At 49.6% G+C, this 27,143-nt stretch overlaps 1 protein-coding gene and 1 pseudogene across 2 annotated transcripts in view; one reads left to right on the top strand and one right to left on the bottom strand.

The window, feature by feature from the left end:
* Positions 1 to 128, bottom strand: part of LOC144602884 (zinc-binding protein A33-like) — an 18,691-nt gene extending 18,563 nt beyond the window's left edge. The window contains exon 1 of the mRNA XM_078416006.1: positions 33 to 128. Coding sequence (XP_078272132.1) covers positions 33 to 128 — 96 coding nt within the window. The remainder of the gene's footprint in view (positions 1 to 32) is intronic.
* Positions 129 to 760: 632 nt separating this feature from the next.
* LOC144603192 (nuclear factor 7, ovary-like) lies at positions 761 to 23,345 on the top strand (annotated as a pseudogene). Its single transcript, XR_013548559.1, has 5 exons — positions 761 to 1,142; positions 9,185 to 9,376; positions 13,496 to 13,518; positions 14,044 to 14,159; positions 22,047 to 23,345. The product of XR_013548559.1 is annotated as a nuclear factor 7, ovary-like (transcript).
* The last annotated feature ends 3,798 nt before the right edge of the window (positions 23,346 to 27,143 follow it).

Below are 27,143 nucleotides of genomic sequence, written 5' to 3'. Positions count from 1 at the left end.
GATCAACCTGGTGAACCTATTGTGTCACTCACTCTCTGCAACATGTAGCCCAGCCTCGTCGTTCCAAAGGTTGCACTTGCAAGTCTGCACTTTGGTTTGGGTCGCTGTGTCTGTGCTGAAGGAAGCATATGATACTGTGAGCCCCGCCTCCAGCCTCCAGCCTCCAGCCTCCAGCCTCCAGCCTCCAGCCTCCAGCCTCCAGCCTCCAGCTCCCTGCCTCCAGCCTCCAGCCTCCCAGCCTCCCTGCCTCCAGCCTCCTGCCTCCTCCCTCCAGCCTCCAGCCTCCTCCCTCCAGCCTCCCTCCAGCCTCCAGCCTCCTGCCTCCAGCTTCCTGCCTCCCTCCCTCCCTCCAGCCTCCTGCCTCCCTCCCCTCCCTCCAGCCTCCAGCTTCCTGCCTCCCTCCCTCCCTCCAGCCTCCTGCCTCCTGCCTCCAGCCTCCTCCCTCCAGCCTCCTGCCTCCTCCCTCCAGCCTCCAGCCTCCAGCCTCCTGCCTCCTCCCTCCAGCCTCCCTCCAGCCTCCCTCCAGCCTCCAGCCTCCTGCCTCCAGCTTCCTGCCTCCCTCCCTCCCTCCAGCCTCCTGCCTCCCTCCCTCCCTCCAGCCTCCAGCTTCCTGCCTCCCTCCAGCCTCCTGCCTCCTGCCTCCTGCCTCCCTGCCTCCCTCCCTCCCTCCCTCCTGCCTCCTCCCTCCTGCCTCCTGCCTCCCTCCCTCCCTCCAGCTGAAGAAGAAGTAGAAGAAGAAATCGAAAGCAGGAAGCGGCGATCTGCTGCTGCTGCTGCTGCTGCTGCTGCGGGTCGGTTCCCACGGGGGCAAATGGCGAGGACCGACCACCTCCTCAACCTGAACAAGGACCTGTCGTGCTCCATCTGCCTGGAGTTTTTCCGGGAGCCCGTGTCCCTGGACTGCGGCCACACCTTCTGCCAGGGGTGCATCTCCTCCTTCTGGGGGGGAGCCGAGTGTTCGTGCCCCGAGTGCCGGCGTTACCTCCCCGGCAGGACGATGAAGCCCAACAGGCTGCTGGCCAGCGTGGTGGAGAACGTCAGGGGCTTGCAGGAGAACGCCGGGCCGAAGGGGTGGGACCAGGGTCCGCCGTGGGGCAAGGACCACCAGGCGCCGCCTCCCCCCGGGAGCGCCAGATCTCAAGGTTTGCCTTTTTACAAAGTCTGTTGTCCCCCCCCCCCCTCTGAGTCCACCTCGCTTGCTGCCAGATGCACACACGAAGAACTGCAGATGCTGGTTGATTATACACAAGGGGACAGAGTGCTGGAGTAACTCAGAGGGTCAGCAGCATCTGTGGAGAGAAGGAAAGGGAGACCCTTCTTCAGACTGTCTCCAGACCCTCCACAGATGCTGCCTGACCCGCTGAGACACTCCAGCATTTTGTGTCTACATCTTACATGTGATGTTTCAGGTCAGACTTATTCTGTATAAAGAAGGGTCTCGACCCGAAATGTCACCCATCCATGTTCTCCACAGATGCAGCCTGACCCGCTGAGTTACTCCAGCACTCTGTGAAACGTCACCCATCCATGTTCTCCACAGATGCTGCCTGACCCGCTGAGTTACTCCAGCACTCTGTGAAACGTCACCTATCCATGTTCTCCACAGATGCTGCCTGACCGCTGAGTTACTCCAGCATTTTGTGTCTACATCTTACATGTGATGTTCAGGTCAGACTTATTCTGTATAAAGAAGCTCTCGACCCGAATGTCACCCATCCATGTTCTCCAGAGATGCTGCCTGACCCACTGAGTTACTCCAGCACTCTGTGAAACGTCACCTATCCATGTTCTCCACAGATGCTGCCTGACCCGCTGAGTTACTCCAGCACTCTGTGTCCCTTGTGTATAAGAAAATAACTGCAGATGCTGGTACAAATCGAAGGTATTTATTCACAAAATGCTGGAGTAACTCAGCGGGTCAGGCAGCATCTCGGAGAGAGGGAATGGGTGACGTTTCGGGTCGAGACCCTTCTTCGGACTGATGTCAGGGGGGGCGGGACAAAGGAAGGATATAGGTGGAGACAGGAAGATAGAGGGAGAACTGGGAAGGGGGAGGGGGAAGAGAGGGACAGAGGAACTATCTAAAGTTGACATCTATTTACATCGGCGAAACCAAGCGCAGGCTCGGCGATCGCTTCGCTCATCACCTGCGCTCGGTCCGCATTGACCAACCTGATCTCCCAGGTGGCTCAGCACTTCAACTCCCCCCTCCCATTCCCAGTCTGACCTTTCTGTCATGGGCCTCCTCCAGTGCCATAGTGAGGCCCACCGGAAATTGGAGGAACAGCACCTCAATATTTCGCCTGGGCAGCTTGCAGCCCAGTGGTATGAACATCGACTTCTCCAACTTTAGATAGTTCCTCTGTCCCTCTCTTCCCCTCCTCCTTCCCAGATCTCCCTCTATCTTCCTGTCTCCACCTATATCCTTCCTTTGTCCGCCCCCCCCTCTGACATCAGTCCGAAGAAGGGTCTCGACCCGAAACGTCACCCATTCTTCTCTCCTGAGATGCTGCCTGACCCGCTGAGTTACTCCAGCGCTCTGTGAAACGTCACCTATCCATGTTCTCCACAGATGCTGCCTGACCCTCTGAGTTACTCCAGCACTCTGTGAAACGTCACCTGTCCATGTTCCCCACAGATGCAGCCTGACCCGCTGAGTTACTCCAGCACTCTGTGTCCCTTGTGGATATCAACCAGCATCTACTGTTCTTTGTTTCTACAAGTTGTGACCGCTTTTTGTGTGATCATCATCATCTACACAAATCTATCATCTACATGTCCTTAACAGCTGCCCCTTTGATCTGTTGTTTTCACACCTTACCCTTCCTTGTCTCTGTGTCTCCCTCTCCCCTGACTCTCAGTCTGAAGAAATGGTCTCGACCCGAAATGTCACCCGTTCCTTCTCTCCAGAGATGCTGCCTGACCCGCTGAGATACTCCAGCACTCTGTGAAATGTTCCCCTATCTATGTTCTCCACAGATGCTGCCTGCCTGAGGTTATTCACTTTGGAAGTAAGAATAGAAAGGCAGATTATTATCTGAATGGTGTCAAGTTAGGAGGAGGGGGAGTTCAACGAGATCTGGGTGTCCTAGTGCATCAGTCAATGAAAGGAAGCATGCAGGTACAGCAGGCAGTGAAGAAAGCCAATGGAATGTTGGCCTTCATAACAAGAGGAGTTGAGTATCGGAGCAAAGAGGTCCTTCTACAGTTGTACCGGGCCCTGGTGAGACCGCACCTGGAGTACTGTGTGCAGTTTTGGTCTCCAAATTTGAGGAAGGATATTCTTGCTATGGAGGGCGTGCAGCGTAGGTTCACTAGGTTAATTCCCGGAATGGCGGGACTGTCGTATGTTGAAAGGCTGGAGCGATTGGGCTTGTATACACTGGAATTTAGAAGGATGAGGGGGGATCTTATTGAAACATATAAGATAATTAGGGGATTGGACACATTAGAGGCAGGAAACATGTTCCCAATGTTGGGGGAGTCCAGAACAAGGGGCCACAGTTTAAGAATAAGGGGTAGGCCATTTAGAACGGAGATGAGGAAGAACTTTTTCAGTCAGAGAGTGGTGAAGGTGTGGAATTCTCTGCCTCAGAAGGCAGTGGAGGCCAGTTCGTTGGATGCTTTCAAGAGAGAGCTGGATAGAGCTCTTAAGGATAGCGGAGTGAGGGGGTTTGGGGAGAAGGCAGGAACGGGGTACTGATTGAGCGTGATCAGCCATGATCGCATTGAATGGCGGTGCTGGCTCGAAGGGCTGAATGGCCCACTCCTGCACCTATTGTCTATTGTCTATTGGCTTCGGTGAAATTGCAAACTCTGTGAAACGTCACCTATCCATGTTCTCCACAGATGCTGCCTGACCCGCTGAGATACTCCAGCATTTTGTGTCTATATCTTACATGTGATGTTTCAGGTCAGACTTATTCTGTATAAAGAAGGCTCTCGACCCGAAATGTCACCCATCCATGTTCTCCACAGATGCTGCCTGACCCGCTGAGTTACTCCAGCACTCTGTGTCCCTTGTGGATAAGAAAATAACTGCAGATGCTGGTACAAATCGAAGGTATTTATTCACAAAATGCTGGAGTAACTCAGCAGGTCAGGCAGCATCTCAGGAGAGAGGGAATGGGTGACGTTTCGGGTCGAGACCCTTCTTCAGACTGATGTCAGGTGTGCGGGACAAAGGAAGGATAAAGGTGGAGACAGGAAGATAGAGGAAGAACTGGGAAGGAGGAGGGGAAGAGAGGGACTCCAGCACTTGGTGTCCTTTGTTGGAAGGTCATGTTGCAATTACAAAAGTCGTCGGTGTGCATTTTTGATTTGCAGTCCGACAAACGCAGTTCCTGTTGTTTACACCAAGCGCCGCTGACATTCTTAAGTTTCGCTTTTGTTTCGTGTTTAGTAACTACAGCAACATGGCTCGGCGGCACAGTTGCTGTCTTACAGTTACCGTCTTTCAGCGTTGACAAAGACCCGGGTTCGATCCCGACTACGGGTGCTGTCGGTACACTGGAATTTAGAAGGATGAGGGGGGATCTTATTGAAACATATAAGATAATCAGGGGTTTGGACACATTAGAGGCAGGAAACATGTTCCCAATGTTGGGGGAAGTCCAGAACAAGGGGCCACACAGTTTAAGAATAAGGGGTAGGCCATTTGGAACGGAGATGAGGAAGAACTTTTTCAGTCAGAGAGTGGTGAAGGTGTGGAATTCTCTGCCTCAGAAGGCAGTGGAGGCCAGTTCGTTGGATGCTTTCAACAGAGAGCTGGATAGAGCTCTTAAGGATAGCGGAGTGAGGGGGTATGGGGAGAAGGCAGGAACGGGGTACTGATTGAGAGTGATCAGCCATGATCACAATGAATGGCGGTGCTGGCTCGAAGGGCTGAATGGCCTACTCCTGCACCTATTGTCTATTGTCTATTGTCTATTGGTACGGAGTGGGTTTTGGTGGTATAAATGTATGTGAGGTGTGTGTGTGTGTGTGTTAATCCAAGTTCTTTTCCCCTCATGTTCACTCCGACTGTACCCAACTTTCTCCAGAGCTGCCAAGCTGATGGACACCTGATATATAACCTGATATGACAACTATACAAAATAACTTTACATTTACAAAGGACCTACAGATGCAGGTTTATCAATTATACTAATCTATAAAATTAGATTTATTTTTTTAGATTTAGAGATACAGCGCGGAAACAGGCCCTTCGGCCCACCGGGTCCGCGCCGCCCAGCGATCCCCGCACATTAACACTATCCTACACACACTGGGGACAATTTTTACATTTGCCCAGCCAATTAACCTACATACCTGCACGTCTTTGGAGTGTGGGAGGAAACCGAAGATCTCGGAGAAAACCCACGCAGGTCACGGGGAGAACGTACAAACTCCGTACAGACGGCGCCCGTAGTCAGGATCGAACCTGAGTCTCCGGCGCTGCATTCGCTGTAAGGCAGCAACTCTACCGCTGCGCCACCGTGCAGCGGTACTGCCATAATAAATTAGTTTATATATTAGAAAGGAACTGCAGGTGCTGGTTTATACCGAAGATAGACACAAAAAGGTAGAGCAACTCAACGGGTCGGGCAACATAGAAACATAGAAAATAGGTGCAGGAGGAGGCCATTTGGCCCTTCACCGCCATTCAATGTGATCATGGCTGATCATCCACAATCTGTAACCCGTGCCTGCCTTCTCCCCATACCCCTTGATTCCGCTAGCCCCTCGAGCTCTATCTAACTCTCTTTTAAATTCATCCAGTGAATCGTCCTCCACTGCCCTCTGCGGCAGAGAATTCCACAAATTCACAACTCTGGGTGAAAATGTTCCTTCTCACCTCAGTTTTAAATGGCCTCCTCTTTATTCTAAGACTGTGGCCCCTGGCTCTGGACTCCAAATTGGGAAAAAATTGGGAACATTTTTCCTGCATCTAGCTTGTTCAGTCCTTTTATAATTCTACATGTCTCTATAAGATCCCCTCTCATCCTTCTAAACTCCAGTGAATAGAAACATAGAAACATAGAAAACAGGTGCAGGAGTAGGCCATTCAGCCCTTCGAGCCAGCACCGCCATTCAATATGATCATGGCTGATCATCCAACTCAGTATCCCGTTCCTGCCTTCTCTCCATACCCCCTGATCCCTTTAGCCACAAGGGCCACATCTAACTCCCTCTTAAATATAGCCAATGAACTGGCCTCAACTACCTTCTGTGGCAGAGAATTCCACAGATTCACCACTCTCTGTGTGAAAAAAAACTTTCTCATCTCGGTCCTAAAAGACTTCCCCCCTTATCCTTAAACTGTGAGCCCTTGTTCTGGACTTCCCCAACATCGGGAACAATCTTCTTGCATCTAGCCTCTCCAACCCCTTAAGAATTTTGTAAGTTTCTATAAGATCCCCCCTCAATCTTCTAAATTCCAGCGAGTACAAGCCCAGTCTTATCAATCTTTCCTCATATGACAGTCCCGCCATCCCAGGGATCAATCTGGTGAACCTACGCTGCACTGCCTCAATTACAAGGATGTCCTTCCTCAAATTAGGAGACCAAAACTGTACACAATACTCCAGATGTGGTCTCACCAGGGCCCTGCACAACTGCAGAAGGACCTCTTTGCTCCCATACTCAAAAGAAAAGAAAAAGGTGATGTTTCGGGTCAAGACCATTCTTCAGACTAAAATTAAATTAAAAGTAGTTTAGTTTACGGAGACAGTGCACCTCCCCACCAACCGCACAATAACACTATCCTACACACAGTAGGGACAATTGACATTGATACCAAAGCCAATTAGCCAACAAACCAGTACGTCTTCGGAGTGTGGGAGTAAACCGGAGATCCCGGAGAAAACCCACGTGGTCACAGTACAAACTCCGTACAGACGGCACCCGTAGTCGGGATGGAACCCGGGTCTCTGGCGCTGTGAGGCAGCAACTCTACCGCTGCGCCACCGTGCCGCCCTTAAAGACTTGATTTAAAAAAAAACATGGTGGCGATATAATGTAGTGAAGATATGGTGCAATAATAATGAATAAAAGGCAGCTTTGCAACACGCATATTGCCTTGTTATATCAATATGCACCATTTTCAATTAATTTCCACAAGGATGTACTGAATGAAAAATGTAGTCAATAGACAAGAGTTGCAGGAGGAGGCCATTCGGCCCTTCGAGCCTGTACGCACCGCCATTCAATGTGATCATGGCTGATCATCCACAATCAGTACCCCGTTCCTGCCCTCTCCCCACACCCCCTGACTCCGCCATCTTTAAGAGCTCTATCTGTAGATTAGTGTAATGGTGTCACTCGTGTTATATGTCATGCTTTTGTAGTTACGCCCCTGTAGCGTTTGAGTGACCACTGCTTGCGAGATTGGGGTTAGTGTAAGTGGGACGTGCAGGCGTGAGCTTGTGCTTGCTATGTAGTTAATAAAGTCTTTGGATCGTTATCCAGGTGTAAGGCTTCTGTTGTTATTATTACGGTCACAACATCTGGTCTCCAATTGGAGGCGTGGGTTCGTATCCCACTTCTGACACCATGTTGTGGTGACCGTATTAATAACAGAAGCCTTACACCAGGATAACGATCCAAAGACTTTCCCGAGTGGCGGCACGGTGGCGCAGCGGTAGAGTTGCTGCCTTACAGCGAATGCAGCGCCGGAGACTCAGGTTCGACCCTGACTACGGGCGCCATCTGTACGGAGTTTGTACGTTCTCCCCGTGACCTGCGTGGGTTTTCTCCGAGATCTTCGGTTTCCTCCCACACTCCAAAGACGTACAGGTTTGTAGGTAAATTGACTGGGTAAATGTTTTTAAAAAATTGTCCCTAGTGCGTGTAGGATAGTGTTAATGTGCGGGGATCGCTGGGCGGCGCGGACTCATTGGGCCGAAGGGCCTGTGTCCGTGCTGTATCTCTAAATCTAAAAAAAATCTAAATTAACTACATAGCAAGCACAAGCTCACGCCTGCACGTTCCACTTACACTAACCCCAATCTCGCAAGCAGTGGTCACTCATTATCTCTATTGAAAGCATCCAGAGAAATGGCCTCCACTGCCTTCTGAGGCAGGGAATTCCACAGATTCACAACTCTCTGGGTGGAAAAAGTCCTCCAGCAACTGAACGAACGATGCCTTAATACTTTATGATCACATGTGACAAATCACAATGAGACTCTTTGTTTTGCCGACAAAGTTTCCAAGCATTCCACTAGTGGGAGAGTCTGGGACCAGAGGGCACAGCCTCAGGATTAAAGGACGCACCTTTAAGAAGGAGATGAGGAGGAATTTCTTTCATCAGAGGGTGGTGAATCTGTGGGATTCGTTGTTGCAGGAGGTTGTGGAGGCCAAGCCAATGGATATTTTTAAGGCAGAGATAGATAGATTCTTGATGAGTGGGGGTGTCAGGGGAGAAGGCAGGAGAATAGACAATAGGTGCAGGAGGAGGCCATTCGGCCCTTCGAGCCTGTACGCACCGCCATTCAATGTGATCATGGCCGATCATTCTCAATCAGTACCCCGTTCCTGCCTTCTCCCCATACCCCCCTGACTCCGCTATCCTTAAGAGCTCTATCCAGCTCTCTCTTGAATGCATTCAGAGATTTCGCCTCCACTGCCTTCTGAGGCAGAGAATTCCACAGGTGCCTTCTGAGGCAGAGAATTCCACAGAATGGGGGTTAGGAGGGAGAGATAGATCAGCCGTGATTGAATGGCGGAGTAGACGTGATGGGGATGGACGGATGGCCTAATTATGAATATAACTGGAGACGCTGGTACAAATCGAAGGTATTTATTCACAAAATGCTGGAGTAACTCAGCAGGTCGGGCAGCATCTCGGGAGAGAAGGAATGGGTGACGTTTCGGGTCGAGACCCTTCTTCAGACTGATGAAGGGTCTCGACCCGAAACGTCACCCATTCCTTCTCCCCCGAGATGCTGCCTGACCCGCTGAGTTACTCCAGCATTTTGTGAATAGATACCTTCGATAGCCTAATTATGCTCCTTTCACTTATGACCTTATGATTGAGTCCCTGGGAGCCCCTCATTCTGGGTCCCTCTTTTTCTTGCCCCCACACCGGGCCCCTGTGTGTTCCCAGTGGCGCGTCCGATCTCAGGCACCCTCGTGTTCCTCGTGATCACCCTCATGACCGCGTTCTGCCTTTCCCATTATAAACGTGCCGTCTCGCTTGCAGTGGAAGGTCGATGAGCTCACGCAACAGGTTGAGTGGGAATTCGCTGAGCTGCATCAGATCCTCAACAAGGAAGAACACGAACTGAAAGAAAGACTCAACGCGAGAGGGGAAGAACTGCTGGACAGTTTCAACGACAGACCTGCCAGTGACAACGATCAAACCGTGCTGCAGGCCATCTGGAACGTGCTGAAGGTAGGTGTTCAATTTCCCCGTTCGTTCCGTTTAGAGTTACGAGGCGGGAACAGGCCCTTTGGCCTACTGAGTCTGAGCCAACCAAAGACGATCGTCCGCTCACGTTAGTACAGTTCAGAAATACAGAATGGAAACAGGCCCTTCGGTCTACCCAGTCCGCGCCGACCAGCGATCCCCTTCCTCCCTCCTACACGCACGAGGGACAATTTGCAATTTCACCGAAGCCAATAGACAATAGACAATAGGTGCAGGAGGAGGCCATTCGGCCCTTCGAGCCTGTACGCACCGCCATTCAATGTGATCATGGCTGATCATTCTCAATCAGTATCCCGTTCCTGCCCTCTCCCCATACCCCCTGACTCCGCTATCCTTCAGAGCTCTATCTAGCTCTCTCTTGAATGCATTCAGAGAATTGGCCTCCACTGCCATCTGAGGCAGAGAATTCCACAGATTCACAACTCTCTGACTGAAAAAGTTTTTCCTCATCTCAGTTTTAAATGGCCGACCCCTTATTCTTAAACTGTGGCCCCTGGTTCTGGACTCCCCCAACATTGGGAACATGTTTCCTGCCTCTAACGTGTCCAACCCCTTAATAATCTTATACGTTTCGATAAGATCCCCTCTCATCCTTCTAAATTCCAGTGTATACAAGCCTAGTCACTCCAGTCTTGGAGTGACATATGACAGTCCCGCCATTCCGGGAATTCCCGCCAAACCTACGCTGCACGCCCTCAATAGCAAGAATATCCTTCCTCAAATTTGGAGACCAAAACTGCACACAGTACTCCAGGTGCGGTCTCACTAGGGCCCGGTACAACTGCAGAAGGACCTCTTTGCTCCTAGACTCAACTCCTCTTGTTATTTGCTTTCTTCACTGCCTGCTGTACCTGCATGCTTCCTTTCAGCGACTGATGCACTAGGACACCCAGATCTCGTTGTACGTCCCCTTTTCCTAACTTGACACCATTCAGATAATAATCTGCCTTCCTATTCTTACCACCAAAGTGGGTAACCTCACACTTACCCACATTAAACCGCATCTGCCATGCATCCGCCCACTCACACAGCCTGTCCAAGTCACCCTGCAACCTCATAGCATCTTCCTCACAGCTCACACTGCCACCCAGCTTTGTATCATCTGCAAATTTGCTAATGGTACCTTTAATCCCTTCGTCCAAGTCATTGATGTATATCAAACCTACAAACTTGTCAGACCTACATATATGAGACCTGCAAACTTGTACGTCTTTGGAATGTGGGAGGAAACCGGAGCACCGGGAGAAAGCCATGCGTTCACGGGTACAAACTCCGTACAGACAGCACCCGTAGTCGGGATCGAACCCGGGTCTCAGGCGCCGTGAGGCAGCAACGCTGCCGCTGCACCACCCCACCACAAAACGAACATTGCTGCCTGACCCCCACAGCAAAATAAACATTAAGATCAGTCAAGCAGCCAAAATCTCCTTTCAAACAAAAAACCCTGTATTTGTTTCTCTTGTTAAGAGAGCAAAGAGGTCCTTCAGTCCCTAGTGGGTGTAGGATAGTGTCAGTGCGCGGGGATCGCTGGGCGGCGCGGACCCGGTGGGCCGAAGGGCCTGTTTCTGAGCTGTATCTCTAAATCTAAATCTAAAAATATCCACTGACTTGGCCTCCACAGCCCTCTGTGGCAATGAGTTCCACACGTTCACCACCCTCTGACTAAATAAGTTCCTCCTCACCCCCTTTCTAAAAGAGCGCCCTTTAATAGTGCGGCTGTGCCCTCTGGTCCTAGACTCTCCCACCAGTGGAAACATCCGCTCCACATCCACTCGTATCTATACCTTTCATTATTCTGTACGTTTCAATGAGGTCCCCCCTCTCAACCTTCTAAACTCCAGCGAGCACAGGCCCAGTGCCGACAAACGGCCATCACATGCTAACCCACTCATTGCTGGGATCGTTCTCTGCTGTGCAGTTTTGGTCTCCAAATTTGAGGAAGGATATTCTTGCTATTGAGGGCGTGCAGCGTAGGTTTACTAGGTTAATTCCCGGAATGGCGGGACTATCATACACTGGAATTTAGAAGGATGAGAGGAGATCTTGTCGAAACGTATAAGATTATTAAGGGGTTGGACACGTTAGAGGCAGGAAACATGTTCCCAATGTTGGGGGAGTCCAGAACAAGGGGCCACAGTTTAAGAATAAGGGGTAGGCCATTTAGAACTGAGATGAGGAAAACTTTTTCAATCAGAGAGTTGTGAATCTGTGGAATTCTCTGCCTCAGAAGGCCAATTCTCTGAATGCATTCAAGAGAGAGCTGGATAGAGCTCTTAAGGATAGCGGAGTCAGGGGGTATGGGGAGAAGGCAGGAACGGGGTACCGATTGAGAATGATCAGCCATGATCACATTGAATGGCGGTGCGTACAGGCTCGAAGGGCCGAATGGCCTCCTCCTGCACCTATTGTCTATTGACCGTAAACCTCCTCTGGACCCTCTCCAGAGCCAGCACATCCTTCCTCAGTTACGGGGCCCAAATCTGCTCGCAGTGCTGCCTCAGACATTATATTTCAGATGAATGTTGAAGAGATCCTGCCATTAGTACATCCGTCACTTGTCACACAAGTAAAAGGTTGAACTCTCCCCTTGAGTGGTGTTGTGGGTGATGGGAAGGAATGAGACATCATAGATCGGTGGCACTGAGGTAGAGCAGCTGCCTCACAGCGCCAGAGACGCGGGTTCGATCCCGACTAAGGGTGCCGTCTGTACGGAGTTTGCACGATCTCCGGGTTTGCCTGGGTTTTCTCCGGGCGCTCCGGTTTCCTCCCACACTCCACAGATCTACCGGTTTGTAGGCTCAAGTCAAGTCAAATTTATTTGTCACATACACATACACGATGTGCAGTGAAATGAAAGTGGCAATGCCTCTGGGATTGTGCACAAAAAGAATTACAGTTACAGCATATAAATAAAGTTAATAAGTTACTATTAGTGTCGACAAAAATTTAGTCTCTGGGGTTATAAAAGTTGACAGTCCTGATGGCCTGTGGGAAGAAGCTCCGTCTCATCCTCTCCGTTTTCACAGCGTGACAGCGGAGGCGTTTGCCTGATCGTAGCATCTGGAACAGTCCGTTACTGGGGTGGTAGGGGTCCCCCATGATCTTGCTTGCTCTGGATCTGCACCTCCTGATGTATAGGTCCTGCAGGGGGACGAGTGTAGTTCCCATGGTGCGTTCTGCCGAACGCACTACTCTCTGCAGGGCCACCCTGTCCTGGGCAGAGCTGTTCCCAAACCAGACTGTAATGTTGCCAGACAGGATGCTCTCTACAGCCCCAGAGTAGAAGCAATGAAGGATCCTCAGAGACACTCTGAATTTCCTCAGTTGTCTAAGGTGGTAAAGGCGCTGCTTTGCCTTACCCACCAGTGCGGCAATGTGCGTTGCCCACGTCAGATCCTCTGCGATGCGGACTCCCAAGTATTTAAAACTGCTCACCCTATCCACAGTAGACCCATTTATCTCCAGTGGCGTGTACGTCCTTGGATGTTTAGCCCTTCTGAAGTCCACAATCAGCTCCTTTGTTTTAGTGACATTCAAGAGGAGGCTGTTGTCCTGACACCAGAGTGCCAGATCCGCCACCTCCTCCCGGTAGGCCTTCTCATCGTTGTTGGTGATCCGGCCCACCACCACAGTGTCATCAGCAAACTTAATGATGGAGTTTGAGCTGAACCTGGCCCCACAGTCATGTGTGTACAGGGAGTAAGTACAGTAGGGGTACTGTACTTGGCTTTGTAAATTTGTAAATTGTCCCTTGTGTATATAGGCTAGTGTTGGAAAATAACTGCAGATGCTGGTACAAATCGAAGGTATCACAAAATGCTGGAGTAACTCAGCGGGTCAGGCAGCATCTCAGGAGAGAAGGAATGGGTGACGTTTCGGGTCGAGACCCTTCTTCAGACTGAACTGAAGGACTAGGCTAGTGTTACTGTGCGGGGATCGCTGGCCGGTACGGGACTCGATGGGCCGAAGGACCTGTTTCCACGCTGTTTGTCTAAACCACAAATGAAATATAATAAATGTAACTAAAAAAATTGCCGATTGAAACATCAAATTCATATCGTGTATATATATTTTTTATTTTAGGAGATAATGTCACCTCCATCTGGGTAAGTACTTTGCGTTTTGTTCCTTGACTACTTTTGTGATGCAAGGCTTGTATACACTGGAATTTAGAAGGATGAGAGGGGATCTTATCGAAACGTATACGATTATTAAGGGGTTGGACACATTAGAGGCAGGAAACATGTTCCCAACGTTGGGGGAGTCCAGAACAAGGGGCCAGTTTAAGAATAATTGGTAGGCCATTTAGAACAGAGATGAGGAAAAACTTTTTGAGTCAGAGAGTTGTGAATCTGTGGAATTCTCTGCCTCAGAGGGCAGTGGAGGCCAATTCTCTGAATACATTCAAGAGAGAGCTGGATAGAGCTCTTAAGGATAGCGGAGTCAGGGGGTATGGGGAGAAGGCAGGAACGGGGTACTGATCGTGGATGATCAGCCATGATCACATTGAATGGCGGTGCTGGCTCGAAGGGCCGAATGGCCTCCTCCTGCACCTATTGTCTATTGTCTATTGCGAGGGTTGTCCAGTGTGTGGACTCGGCCATTAACAGGATTTACTGCTCTTTCTGAAGACACAGAGAGGAAACCAGGCATGAAAACCATGTCGTCAGTAACATACTGGCGGGTGAATTCGGTGGACCTGTTCAGCACGTGGTGTGGAGGCAGATGAGGAAATCGGTTAAACCAGGTAGGCAGCAGTGTTTGCAGACACAAAACGCCGGAGTAACTCAGCGGGTCAGGCAGCATCTCTGGAGAGAAGGAATGGGTGCCGTTTCGGGTCCCTTCTACAGACCCTTTTTCTTCTCGACCCGAAACGGCACGGCACGGTGGCGCAGCGGTAGAGTTGCTGCCTTACAGCGAATGCAGCGCCGGAGACTCAGGTTCGATCCCGACCACGGGCGCCGTCCGTACGGGAGTTTGTACGTTCTCCCCGTGACCTGCGTGGGTTTTCTCCGAGATCTTCGGTTTCCTCCCACACTCCAAAGACGTGCGGGTATGTAGGTTAATTGACTCGGTAAATGTAAAAATTGTCCCTAGTGTGTGTAGGATAGTGTTAATGTGCGGGGATCGCTGGGCGGCGCGGAATCGGTGGGCCGAAGGGCCTGTTTCCGCGCTGTATCTCTAAATCTAAATCTAAAATCGAAACGTCACCCATTCCTTCTCTCCAGAGATGCTGCCTGGCCCGCTGAGTTACTCCAGCATTTTGTGTCTACCTTGTATTTAAACCAGCATCTGCAGTTTTTTTTCCAAGGTTTGCTGGATGCACTAAGCAGTGGCGTCAACATTTGAGTTCAGTTCAGTTTAGTTATTGTCACACGTACCGAGGTACAGTGAAAAGCTATCCAGTCAGCGGAAAGACAATACGTGATTACAATCGAGATTGGGAAACGTTCCCATTCCCACGCCGACCTTTCTGTCCTGGGCCTCCTTCATTGTCGGAGCGGGGCTGATTGGAGGAACAGCACCTCATATTTTGCTTGGGCAGCTTACAGCCCAGTGGTATGAATATTAGAAAATAGGTGCAGGAGGAGGCCATTCGGCCCTTCGAACCAGCACCACCATTCATTGTGATCATGGCTGATCATCCACAATCAATAACCCGTGCCTGCCTTCTCCCCGTACCTCTTGATTCTACTAGCCCCTAGAGCTCTATTTAACTCTCTTTTAAATCCATCCAGTGAATTGGCCTCCGCTGCCCTCTGTGGCAGAGAATTCCTCAAATTCACAACTCTCTTTTTCTCACCTCGGTTTTAAATGGCCTCCCCTTTATTCTTAGACTGTGTGTGTGGCCCCTGGTTCTGGACTCCCCCAACATTGGGAACATTTTTCCTGCATCTAGCTTGTCCGGTCCTTTTATAATTGTATACGTTTCTATAAGATCCCCTCTCATCCTTCTAACTTCCAGTGAATACAAGCCCTCTTGATTTCTCTAACTTCAAGTAGCCCCGGCATTCCCTCTCTCTCTATCCCTCCCCCACCCAAGTCGCACCAGCTTCTCGTTCTCACCCAGCACACAGCTGACAACGGCCTGTTTCCTTTATCATCGTTACTTTTATGCACATCATTCTTTTGTTCTACATCTCTCCACATCATCGTCTATATCTCTCGTTTCCCTTTCCCGTGACTTTCAGTCTGAAGAAGGCGTCTCGACCCGAAACGTCGCCCATTCCTTCTCTCCAGGGATGCTGCCCGTCTCGCTGAGTTACTCCAGCTTTTTGTGTCTATCTTCGGTTTAAACCAGCATCTGCAGTTCCTTACAATCGAGCCGTCCACAGTGTACAGAAACATGATAAAGGGAATAACGAGAATAATGTCTTGTGCAAGATAAAGTCCAGTAAAGTCCGATCAAGGATAGTTCAGTTGCCTGATGACAGCTGTGAAGAAACTGTACCTGAATCTGATGGTGTGATAGAATATGTAAGAATTTAGAAGGATGAGGGGGGATCTTATTGAAACATATAAGATAATTAGGGGATTGGACACATTAGAGGCAGGAAACATGTTCCCAATGTTGGGGAAGTCCAGAACAAGAGGCCACAGTTTAAGAATAAGGGGTAGGCCATTTAGAACGGAGATGAGGAAGAACTTTTTCAGTCAGAGAGTGGTGAAGGTGTGGAATTCTCTGCCTCAGAAGGCAGTGGAGGCCAGTTCGTTGGATGCTTTCAAGAGAGAGCTGGATAGAGCTCTTAAGGATAACGGAGTGAGGGGGTATGGGGAGAGGGCAGGAACGGGGTACTGATTGAGAGTAATCAGCCATGATCGCATTGAATGGCGGTGCTGGCTCGAAGGGCTGAATGGCCTACTCCTGCACCTATTGTCTATTGTCTAAAATAACTGCAGATGCTAGTACAATCAAAGGTATTTATTCACAAAATGCTGGAGTAACTCAGCAGGTCAGGCAGGCAGCATCTCAGGAGAGAAGGAATGGGTGATGTTTCGGGTCGAGACCCTTCTTCAGACTGATGTCAGGGGGGCGGGACAAAGGAAGGATATAGGTGGAGACAGGAAGATAGAGGGAGAACTGGGAAGGGGGTGGGGGGGAAGAGAGGGACAGAGGAACTATCTAAAGTTGGAGAAGTCAATGTTCATACCGCTGGGCTGCAAGCTGCCCAGGCGAAATATGAGGTGCTGTTCCTCCAATTTGTGCTGGGCCTCACTATGTCACTGGAGGAGGCCCATGACAGAAAGGTCAGACTGGGAGTGGGAGGGGGAGTTGAAGTGCTCAGCCACCGGGAGATCAGGTTGGTTAAGGCGGACCGAGCGAAGGTGTTGAGCGAAACGATCGCCGAGCCTGCGTTTTGGTTTCGCCGATGTAGATTGTCAGGGGAGATATAGAAGGGTAAGGTGTGAAAACACAGATCAAAGGGGACGCTGATCAAGGATATGTAGAATGGTTCAGTTAGCTGAGGGGAAGGTGACAACGAGGTGTACAATCAGTAACATTTAATCAGGTGGACAGTGAAACTAGTCGGACAATTAAGGTGGGGGAGGGACAGAGAAAGCAAGGGCTACTTGAAGTTAGAGAAGTCAATGTTCATACCGCTGGGCTGTAAGCTGCCCAAGCAAAATATGAGGTGGCGTTCCTCCAATTTGCGCTGGGCCTCATTCTGACAGTGGAGGAGGCCCAGGACAGAAAGGTCAGTGCGGGAGTGGGAGGGGGAGTTAAAATGTTTGACAACCGGGAGATCGCGTAGGCCCGGGGGGACTGAGCGGAGGTGTTCAGCGAAACGATCGCCGAGCCTGTGCATGGTCTCGCCGATATATAGACATGCAGGTTGACTGGTTGATACCGCTAGTGCAAGATGACTCTTAAGACAAGTGAGAGAGAATAGGCATCAGAGAAATAAGTCCGTGAACACGACTGATAAAGTCGTAGAATCGTAGAGCATGGAAACAGGCCCTTCGCGTTGTTGTTGTTGTTGTTGGTCCTTCGGGTTCGAAGATGACCCTGACTTCACTTTCGATCTTATTATTTCGACCGCTGATTGGGATCGCTGCCAGCCGTGGTGTGTACGTTGGCCGAGGTTGAAGTCATGACATAGAAACATAGAAACATAGAAAATAGGTGCAGGAGTAGGCCATTCGGCCCTTCGAGCCTGCACCGCCATTCAATATGATCATGGCTGATCATCCAACTCAGTATCCCGTAACCTGCCTTCTCTGCATACCCCCTGATCCCTTTAGCCACAAGGGCCACATCTAACTCCCTCTTAAATATAGCCAATGAAATGGCCTCAACTACCTTCTGTGGCAGAGAATTCCACAGATTCACCACTCTCTGTGTGAAAAAAAACGTTCTCATCTCGGTCCTAATAGACTTCCTCCTTATCCTTAAACTGTGACCCCTTGTTCTGGACTTCCCCAACATCGGGAACAATCTTCCTGCATCTAGCCTGTCCAACCCCTTAAGAATTTTGTAAGTTTCTATAAGATCCCCCCTCAATCTTCTAAATTCCAGCGAGTACAAGCCGAGTCTATCCAGTCTTTCTTCATATGAAAGTCCTGCCATCCCAGGAATCAATCTGGTGAACCTTCTCTGTACTCTCTCCATGGCAAGAATGTCTTTCCTCAGATTAGGAGACCAAAACTGTACACAATACTCCAGGTGTTGTCTCACCAATGCCCTGTACAACTGCAGCAGAACCTCCCTGCTCCTATACTCAAATCTCCTCGCTATGAATGCCAACATACCATTCTTCACTGCCTGCTGCACCTGCATGCCTACTTTCCATGACTGGTGTACCACGACACCCAGGTCTCGTTGCATCTCCCCTTCTCCTAATCGGCCACCATTCAGGTAATAGTCTGCTTTCCTGTTCTTGCCACCAAAGTGGATAACCTTACATTTATCCACATTATACTGCATCTGCCATGCATTTGCCCACTCACCTAACCTATCCAAGTCACGTTGCAGCCTCCTAGCATCCTCCTCACAGCTAACACTGCCCCCCAGCTTCGTGTCATCCGCAAACTTGGAGATGTGGCATTCAATTCCCTCGTCCAAATCATTAATATATATTGTAAATAGCTGGGGTCCCAGCACTGAGCCTTGCGGTACCCCACTAGTCACTGCCTGCCATTCTGAAAAGGACCCGTTTATTCCTACTCTTTGCTTCCTGTCTGCCAGCCAGTTCTCTATCCACATCAATACTGAACCCACAATACCGTGTGCTTTAAGTTTGCATACTAATCTCTTATGTGGGACCTTGTCGAAAGCCTTCTGGAAGTCCAGATATAACACATCCACTGGTTCTCCCTTATCCTCTCTACTAGTTACATCCTCGAAAAATTCTATAAGATTCGTCAGACATGATTTACCTCTCATAAATCCATGCTGACTTTGTCCAATGATTTCACCACTTTCCAAATGTGATGCTATCCCATCTTTAATAACTGACTCTAGCATGACTTGCGCTTGACTTGGATTTAAGTGAGAGGGAGTTGCACAGATCGTTGGCCTCACTCTCTCGTCCCGGCCTATCGGGCTCCAGCAGCGAGACATAGTCTAGACGACTGGGGACAGGTCGGGATGCAGTGGATGGTCAGAAGTGGCCTACGTATCTCACTCTGCCCTCACGGCGCTTTGCTGGGATCGTCTTTCTGCCCGTTGAACCGTCTGGAGGTTTCCCCCGCGCAATCCGCCGAACCCAGGCTTCACATGCTTGGTAGACAAGCCCTAAGCCGCTGGAAACAACGACTTGCCGACTGTACTTGTGGCATGCACACAAGACAGTGGAGACATCATAGAAACATAGAAAATAGGTGCAGGAGTAGGCCATTCGGCCCTTCGAGCCTGTACGCACCGCCATTCAATATGATCATGGTTGCTCATCCAACTCAGTATCCTGTACCTGCCTTCTCTCCATATCCCCTGATCCCTTTAGCCACAAGGGCCACATCTAACTCCCTCTTAAATATAGCCAAATGAACTGGCCTCAACTACCTTCTGTGGCAGAGAATTCCACAGACTCACCACTCTCTGTGTGAAGAAATGTTTTCTCATCTCGGTCCTAAAAGACTTCCCCCTTATCCTTAAGCTGTGACCCCTTGTTCTGGACTCCCCCAACATTCCGTTAGCCCCAAGAGCTATATCTAACCCTCTCTTGAATACATCCAGTGAATTGGTATCACAAAATGCTGGAGTAACTCAGCGAGTCAGGCAGCATCTCTGGAGAGAAGGAATGGGTGACGTTTCGGGTCGAGACCCTTCTTCAGAGTATTCTCCAATGAATTGACCTCCACTGCCTTCTGTGGCAGAGAATTCCACAGATTCCACAACTCTCTGGGTGAAAATTTATACGTAAACCTTCAGCGTGGGGGCGGGGGTAGATTTTTAGATTTAGAGATATAGCGCGGAAACAGGCCCTTCGGCCCACCGAGTCCGCTCCGCCCAGCGATCCCCCGCACACTAACACTATCCTACACACACTAGGGACAATTTTTACATTTACCCAGTCGATTAACCTACAAACCTGCACGTCTTTGGAGTGTGGGAGGAAACCGAAGATCTCGGAGAAACCCCACGCAGGTCACGGGGAGAACGTACAAACTCCGTACAGACGGCGCCTGTAGTCAGGATCGAACCTGAGTCTCCGGCGCTGCATTCGCTGTAAGGCGGCAACTCTACCGCCGCGCCACCGTGCCGCCCACAGTCCTGCCGCTGATCCCACGGCTTGGGGGGACCGCCCCGGTCTCGACCGCCCTTCACGTTATGGCCTTCGTCATGTATCTGTACACTGTGAGTGGCTCGATTGTAAGCATGCATAGTCTTTCCGCTGACTGGTTAGCACAGAACAAATGCTTTTCACTGTACCTCGATACATGTGACAATTAACTAAACTCAAACTCAGACTATACCACCTCAAATCAAACTGAGGAACTTTATTTGATTAAGGCTTGGTCATGCTTGTATCGTATAGGTTAAGTCGACTGGAACAAGTTTGTCATATGCATGTAAGGTGAGGTACAGTTACAATGAAAAGCTTGCTTATACTGCATCTATTCTTGCATAAAACCATATGAAATTTAACATTCAGAACAATGTGCCGATTAATTAATTCAGACCTCGAAGATAATCTAGTAAGATTTAATATCTGAAGGTTTACGTATACATTTTCACCCAGAGGGTTGTGGAATCTGTGGAATTCTCTGCCACAGAAGGCAGTGGAGGCCAATTCATTGGAGAATACTCTGAAGAAGGGTCTCGACCCGAAACGTCACCCAGTCCGTCTCTCCAGAGATGCTGCCTGACCCGCTGTGTCACTCCATTTACTCCGTTTAGATTAATCTTATCGAAACGTATAAGATTATTAAGGGGTTGGACACGTTAGAGGCAGGAAACATGTTCCCAATGTTGGGGGAGTCCAGGACCTGGGGCCACAGTTTGAGAATAAGGGGTGGGCCATTTAGAACGGAGATGAGGAAAACCTTTTTCAGTCAGAGTTGTAAATCTGTGGAATTCTCTGCCTCAGAAGGCAGTGGGGGCCAGTTCTCTGAATGCTTTCATAGAGAGAGCTGGATAGAGCTCCTAAGGATAGCGGAGTCCGGGGGTATGGGGAGAAGGCAGGAACGCGGTACTGATTGAGAATGATCAGCCATGATCACATTGAATGGCGGTGCTGGCTCAGAGGGCCGAAGGGCTCGAAGGACCGAATGGCCTCCTCCTGCACCTATTGTCTACTGTCTATTGTCTCCAGCATTTTGTGATACCAATTCACTGGATGTATTCAAGAGAGGGTTAGATATCGCTCTTAGGGCTAACGGAATCAAGGGATATGGGGAGAAAGCAGGAACGGGTTACTGATTCTGGATGATCATATTGAATGGCAGTGCAGGCTCGAAGGGCCGAATGGCCTACTCCCGCACCGACTTTCTATGTTTCTAAGGGCAGTGGAGGCCAATTCACTGGATGAATTTAAAAGAGAGTTAGGTAGGGCTCTTAGGGGCTAGCGGAATCAAGGGACAATGGGGCGAAGGCAGGCTGATTGTGAATGATCAGCCACGATCACGTTGAATGGCATTCACATTGAATGTGATCAGCCATGGCCTCATTTGAGGCAGTCCGAAGAAGGGTCTCGACCCGAAACGTCGCCCATTCCTTCTCTCCCGAGATGCTGCCCGACCTGCTGAGTTACTCCAGCATTTTGTGAATAAATACCTTCGATTTGTACCAGGATCTGCAGTTATTTTCTTATACATTGAATGGCGGTGCTGGCTGGAAGGGCCGAATGGCCTCCTCATGCACCTATTGTCTATGTATCTAGGTAAATGAACTCCAATTGCTGCTGGTAGTATAAGAAAATAACTGCAGATGCTGGTACAAATCGATTTATTCACAAAATGCTGGAGTAACTCAGCAGGTCAGGCAGCATCTCGGGAGAGAAGGAATGGGTGACGTTTCGGGTCGAGGCCCTTCTTCAGTCTGAAGATGGGTCTCAACCCGAAACGTCACCCATTCCCCTTCTCTCCCGAGATGCTGCCCGACCTGCTGAGTTACTCCAGCATTTTGTGAATAAACCCAAGTGCTGCTGTTCAGACTGGCTCCCCTCATTGACATTTTCTTTCTGCCTTACAGTGTTCTCGCGCTTGACCCTCGATGTGAATTCAGCCCACCCCAGGCTCGTTATTTCTCCAAACCTGACCGCGGTTTGCATCGGATACGGAGAGCAGGCGCTGCCGCGGAGCGCGAAACGATTTCAAAACCGCGCCTGCGTGCTCGGCTCGAAAAAGATTAAGGGCGGGAAACATTACTGGGAGGTGGAGGTCGACCAGGGGGCAAAGTGGGCGGTGGGGGTCGCGAGGGAGTCGGTCGGCAGGCAGGGCACGGCGGACTTGACCGTACAAAATGGCTACTGGGTGATCAGCCCCCACAGGAGCAACTGGCTCCAGTCGATCGTCGACTTCTTCGCGCAGACGGACGGAGGTTCGGCGGGCGCGGAGCACCTTGCGCTCCAAGCCGACCCGGCAAAGGTCGGCGTTTATCTCGACCACGAGGAAGGGCAGGTGTCGTTTTATGACGCCGATAACATGTCTCATCTGCACACGCACAGCGGGCCGATCTCCGGCGCAGTCTTGCCTTTCTTCGGGCCTGGGCTCTCGACAAATAATTGGATGAAACTCCCCCAGCCGTGGTGGTAAAACCCACCTGCCTAATCGGCCATGTGAAATAATGTTAGAGGGATGAATCATTAAATAATATAATCTGCTCGCAGTCTTGGGCGACGTTTCGGGTGTCAATAGACCACAGACAATAGGTGCAGGAGGAGGCCATTCGGCCCTTCGAGCCAGCACCGCCATTCAATGTGATCATGGCTGATCATTCTCAATCAGTACCCCGTTCCTGCCCTCTCCCCATACCCCCTGACTCCGCTATCTTTAAGAGCTCTATCCAGCTCTCTCTTGAATGCATTCAGAAAATTGGCCTCCACTGCCTTCTGAGGCAGAGGATTCCACAGATTCACAACTCTCTGACTGAAAAAGTTTTTCCTCATCTCCGTTCTAAATGGCCTACCCCTTATTCTTAAACTGTGGCCCCTTGTTCTAAACTCCCCCAACATTGGGAACATGTTTCCTGCCTCTAACGTGTCCAACCCCCTAATAATCTTATACGTATCGATAAGATCTCCTCTCATCCTTCTAAATTCCAGTGTATACAAGCCTAGTCGCTCCATTCTTTCAACATATGAGTCCCGCCATTCCAGGAATTAACCTAGTAAACCTACGCTGCACGCCCTCAATAGCAAGAATATCCATCAAATATGTAAACATAGCGCACTGTAAACAATATCAATAAAAAGGGTTTAAGTATATGTATTATATATCTAGATACACAGACATACACACATATGAAGACATACACACACACAGACATACACACACAGGTCGGCACGGTGGCGCAGTGGTAGAGTTGCTGCCTTACAGCGAATGCAGCGCCGGAGACTCAGGTTCGATCCTGACTACGGGCGCCGTCTGTACGGAGTTTGTACGTTCTCCCCGTGACCTGCATGGGTTTTCTCCGAGATCTTCGGTTTCCTCCCACACTCCAAAGACGTACCAGGTTTGTAGGTTAATTGGATGGGCAAATGTAAAAATTGTCCCTTGTGTGTGTAGGATAGTGTTAATGTGTAGGCAATAGACAATAGGTGCAGGAGGAGGCCATTCGGCCCTTCGAGCCTGCACCGCCATTCATTGTGATCATGGCTGATCGTCCACAATCAGTAACCCGTGCCTGCCTTTTCCCCATATCCCTTGATTCCACTAGCCCCCAGAGCTCTGTCTAACTCTCTCTTAAATTCATCCAGTGATTTGGCCTCCACTGCCCTCTGTGGCAGAGAATTCCACAAATTCACAACTCTCTGGGTGAAAAAGTTCCTTCTCATCTCAGTTTTAAATGGCCTCCCCTTTATTCTAAGACTGTGTGTGGCCCCTGGTTCTGGACTCCCCCAACATTGGGAACATTTTTCCTGCATCTAGCTTGTCCAGTTCTTTTATAATTTTATATGTCTCGATAAGATCCACTCTCCTCCTTCTAAACTCCAGTGAATAGTCAAGAGTGTTTTACTGTCAGAACAGAACAATTAAATTCTTACTCGCAGCAGCACAACAGAATTTGTAAACATAGTACTCTTCAAACAATATAAACAAAAAAAAGTTCAGTAGATGTGTAGGAAAATAACTGCAGATGCTGGTTTAAATCGAAGGTAGATACAAAATGCTAGAGTAACTCAGCGGGTCAGGCAGCATCTCAGGAGAGAAGGAATGGGTGACGTTTCGGGTCGAGACCCTTCTTCAGTCTGAAGAAGGGTCTCGACCCGAAACGTCACCCATTCCTTCTCTTCAGTAGATATATTGTAGATATAGACACACACATACACACTGATACACACATATATAGACGAACACACACAGACATACACACATAGACATACCCAGACACACGCTTATGGATAAGTGGACATACACATATATGAGAATCTATGCTATTAGCTAAAATGGATGCTTATTTTCAGTAGAAAGCAGTAGGGCATCTCTTATACGCGAGCAATCTCGCAGCTGCACGACCTCGCTAGACTGTTTCAGTACACAGGCTCACACTATCAGGCGAAGGGAGTCATTTAAGAAAAAAGGATCCCTATACTTCTCTGTCTACTCCCTATCGCTCCTAAAGGGACAAACACATTCCATTCCCAATGATAACATTTCTACCACAAGCATCCATCTTACTGCTTTCTACTGAAAATAAGCATCCATTTTATATTAGCTAATAGCACAGATTCTCATCGGCCTCGGGAGCCGCCACAACATATTATATTCCACACAAAGGCTGGTGGGTGTATGGAACAAGCTGCCAGAGGTGGTCATTGAAGCAGGGACAGTTAGACAGGTACATGGATAGGACAGGCTTGGAGGGGCATGGACCAAATGCTGGCAGGTGGTGTAGATCAACCACTTTTACCTCTGTCAATGTAACCTTCGCCACATATCTTATGCATGACACACATTCCACCAGGTGCTCCAGTCTGGCATTTGAATAGGTCTGCAGCCACTGATAACGGGTTGCTGTAAGAAAATAACAGCAGATGCTGGTACAAATCGAAGGTATTTATTTCACAAAATGCTGGAGTAACTCAGCGGGTCAGGCAGCATCTCAGGAGAGAAGGTCCCTTTAGGGTTGGTAGTCTGTCTGTAAGCTGATACCAGGAGTGCAACGTTATGGATTGTTCACTCAGCATGGGTTTCAATAAATGCTTTGTGGTTTACCTAATACTTTGTAATGGATTGATTACAAAACCGGTTAGACGAGTGTAGCTGGGACATGTGGGCGTTGAGCCGTAATAATAATAATACATTTATTTTATATAGCGCTTTTCAAGATACTCAAAGACGCTTTACAGAGCAAACAAGACATTAAAAACAAACAAACAAACAAACGATTTGTCCTGACGGAGAAGCGGCGAACAAACAGCGCCAGCGTCCTCTCACGTCAGGGTCCGGCAATAAAGAACACAAGACAACACAATTACAGTTTAACACAGACAACCATCACAGTGATTGCTCCAGGCACACCCTCACTGTGATGGAAGGCAAAGAAAAGCCTTAATTTCCTTCTCATTCATCTCCCGTGGTCAGGCAGTCAAACTGCTGCCTCGAGGCGATCGAGGCTCCCGACTTTTGAAGCCCCCGCCGGGCGATGGAAGGCCCCAGGGCCGAGCCGAGCAGGCCGATGAAGGTCCTGAGCCCTCACCGGGCGATGGAAAGTGCCGCGGCCGAGCCACGCAGGGCGATGGAGGTCCTGCGAGCGGGTCGATCGAACCTCGCGATTCGGGGAGGTCGAAGCTGCTACGGCTGGAGCTCCCGAAAGCCGGTCGCCAGCCAGGGACCCGCGAGCTCCCGATGTTGCGGTCTGCAGGGCCCACGGCCGAAGCCTCCGAGATGGTAAGTCCAGGCCCTGCGACCGGAGCCTTCAAGGTCGATCCCAGCTGGAGGCCGCCGACTCCACAGTGTTAGGTCGTAGCGCGAACGGAGATACGACACGGAAAAAGGTCGCATCTCCGTTGAGATTAGAAAGGTTTCTGTCTGCACTGTATCACTCTGTGACTCTATATATACACACATACATATATACATACATACACACATAAAACAACAACAATAGTGCAGAAAGACAAAACTGATGCCCCAGGAACAGCACCTCATATTTCGCCTGGGCAGCTTGCAGCCCAGCGGTATGAACATTGACTTCTCCAACTTTAGATAGTTCCTCTGTCCCTCTCTTCCCCTCCCCCTTCCCAGTTCTCCCAGTCTTCCTGTCTCCACCTATATCCTTCCTTTGTCCCGCCCCCCCTGACATCAGTCTGAAGAAGGGTCTCGACCCGAAACGTCGCCCATTCCTTCTCTCCTGAGGTGCTGCCTGATCCGCTGAGTTACTCCAGCATTTTGTGAAATAAATACCCCCAAGTCGACGTGGTTCAGAGCTTATTTGAGGTTGTAGTGTTCAATACAATACAATATATCTTTATTGTCATTGTACAGGGGTACAACGAGATTGGGAATGCGCCTCCCATACGATGCAATAATTTAATTAGCTAGTCAGTATTAATTTAAACAACCCAATGAAACTGTATTAAAACAGAATAAAACAGAATAAAGTGCAAGTAGACCCATTCCTTCTCTCCTGAGATGCTGCCTGACCTGCTGAGTTACTCCAGCATTTTGTGAATAAATACAGACTTGTAATGAACACTAGGGTTCCGCTAGATGTCGCTAGGGGTTCTGCGAGAAATCCTTCCCCCCACCCCGCGCGCCCTGGAAGTCTCCCCGAAAATGTGACACCCAGGCTGGGCAAGGCAGCCAATCTCGACCTCTTCCTAAACATGGCTGATCATTTGACAAGGTTTCAGGGCATGTGAAAAATAGGCAACTATGCAACGTCTGGCGAAACTATAAACAAAATGAATTTACAGGAACAGAAGCATCCAAAGTCAATGTTTGATTGGAGTTAGACAATAGACAATAGGTGGAGGAGTAGGCCATTTGGCCCTTCGAGCCAGCACCGCCATTCAATGTGATCATGGCTGATCATTCTCAATCAGTACCCCCGTTCCTGCCTTCTCCCCATACCCCCTGACTCCGCTATCCTTAAGAGCTCTATCCAGCTCTCTCTTGAATGCAT

Source organism: Rhinoraja longicauda, chromosome 19 (assembly GCF_053455715.1).
Source record: "Rhinoraja longicauda isolate Sanriku21f chromosome 19, sRhiLon1.1, whole genome shotgun sequence".
Lineage (NCBI taxonomy): Eukaryota > Metazoa > Chordata > Chondrichthyes > Rajiformes > Arhynchobatidae > Rhinoraja > Rhinoraja longicauda.
Note: the sequence above shows the minus strand (reverse complement) of the source record. Positions and strands in the feature narration are given on the sequence as shown.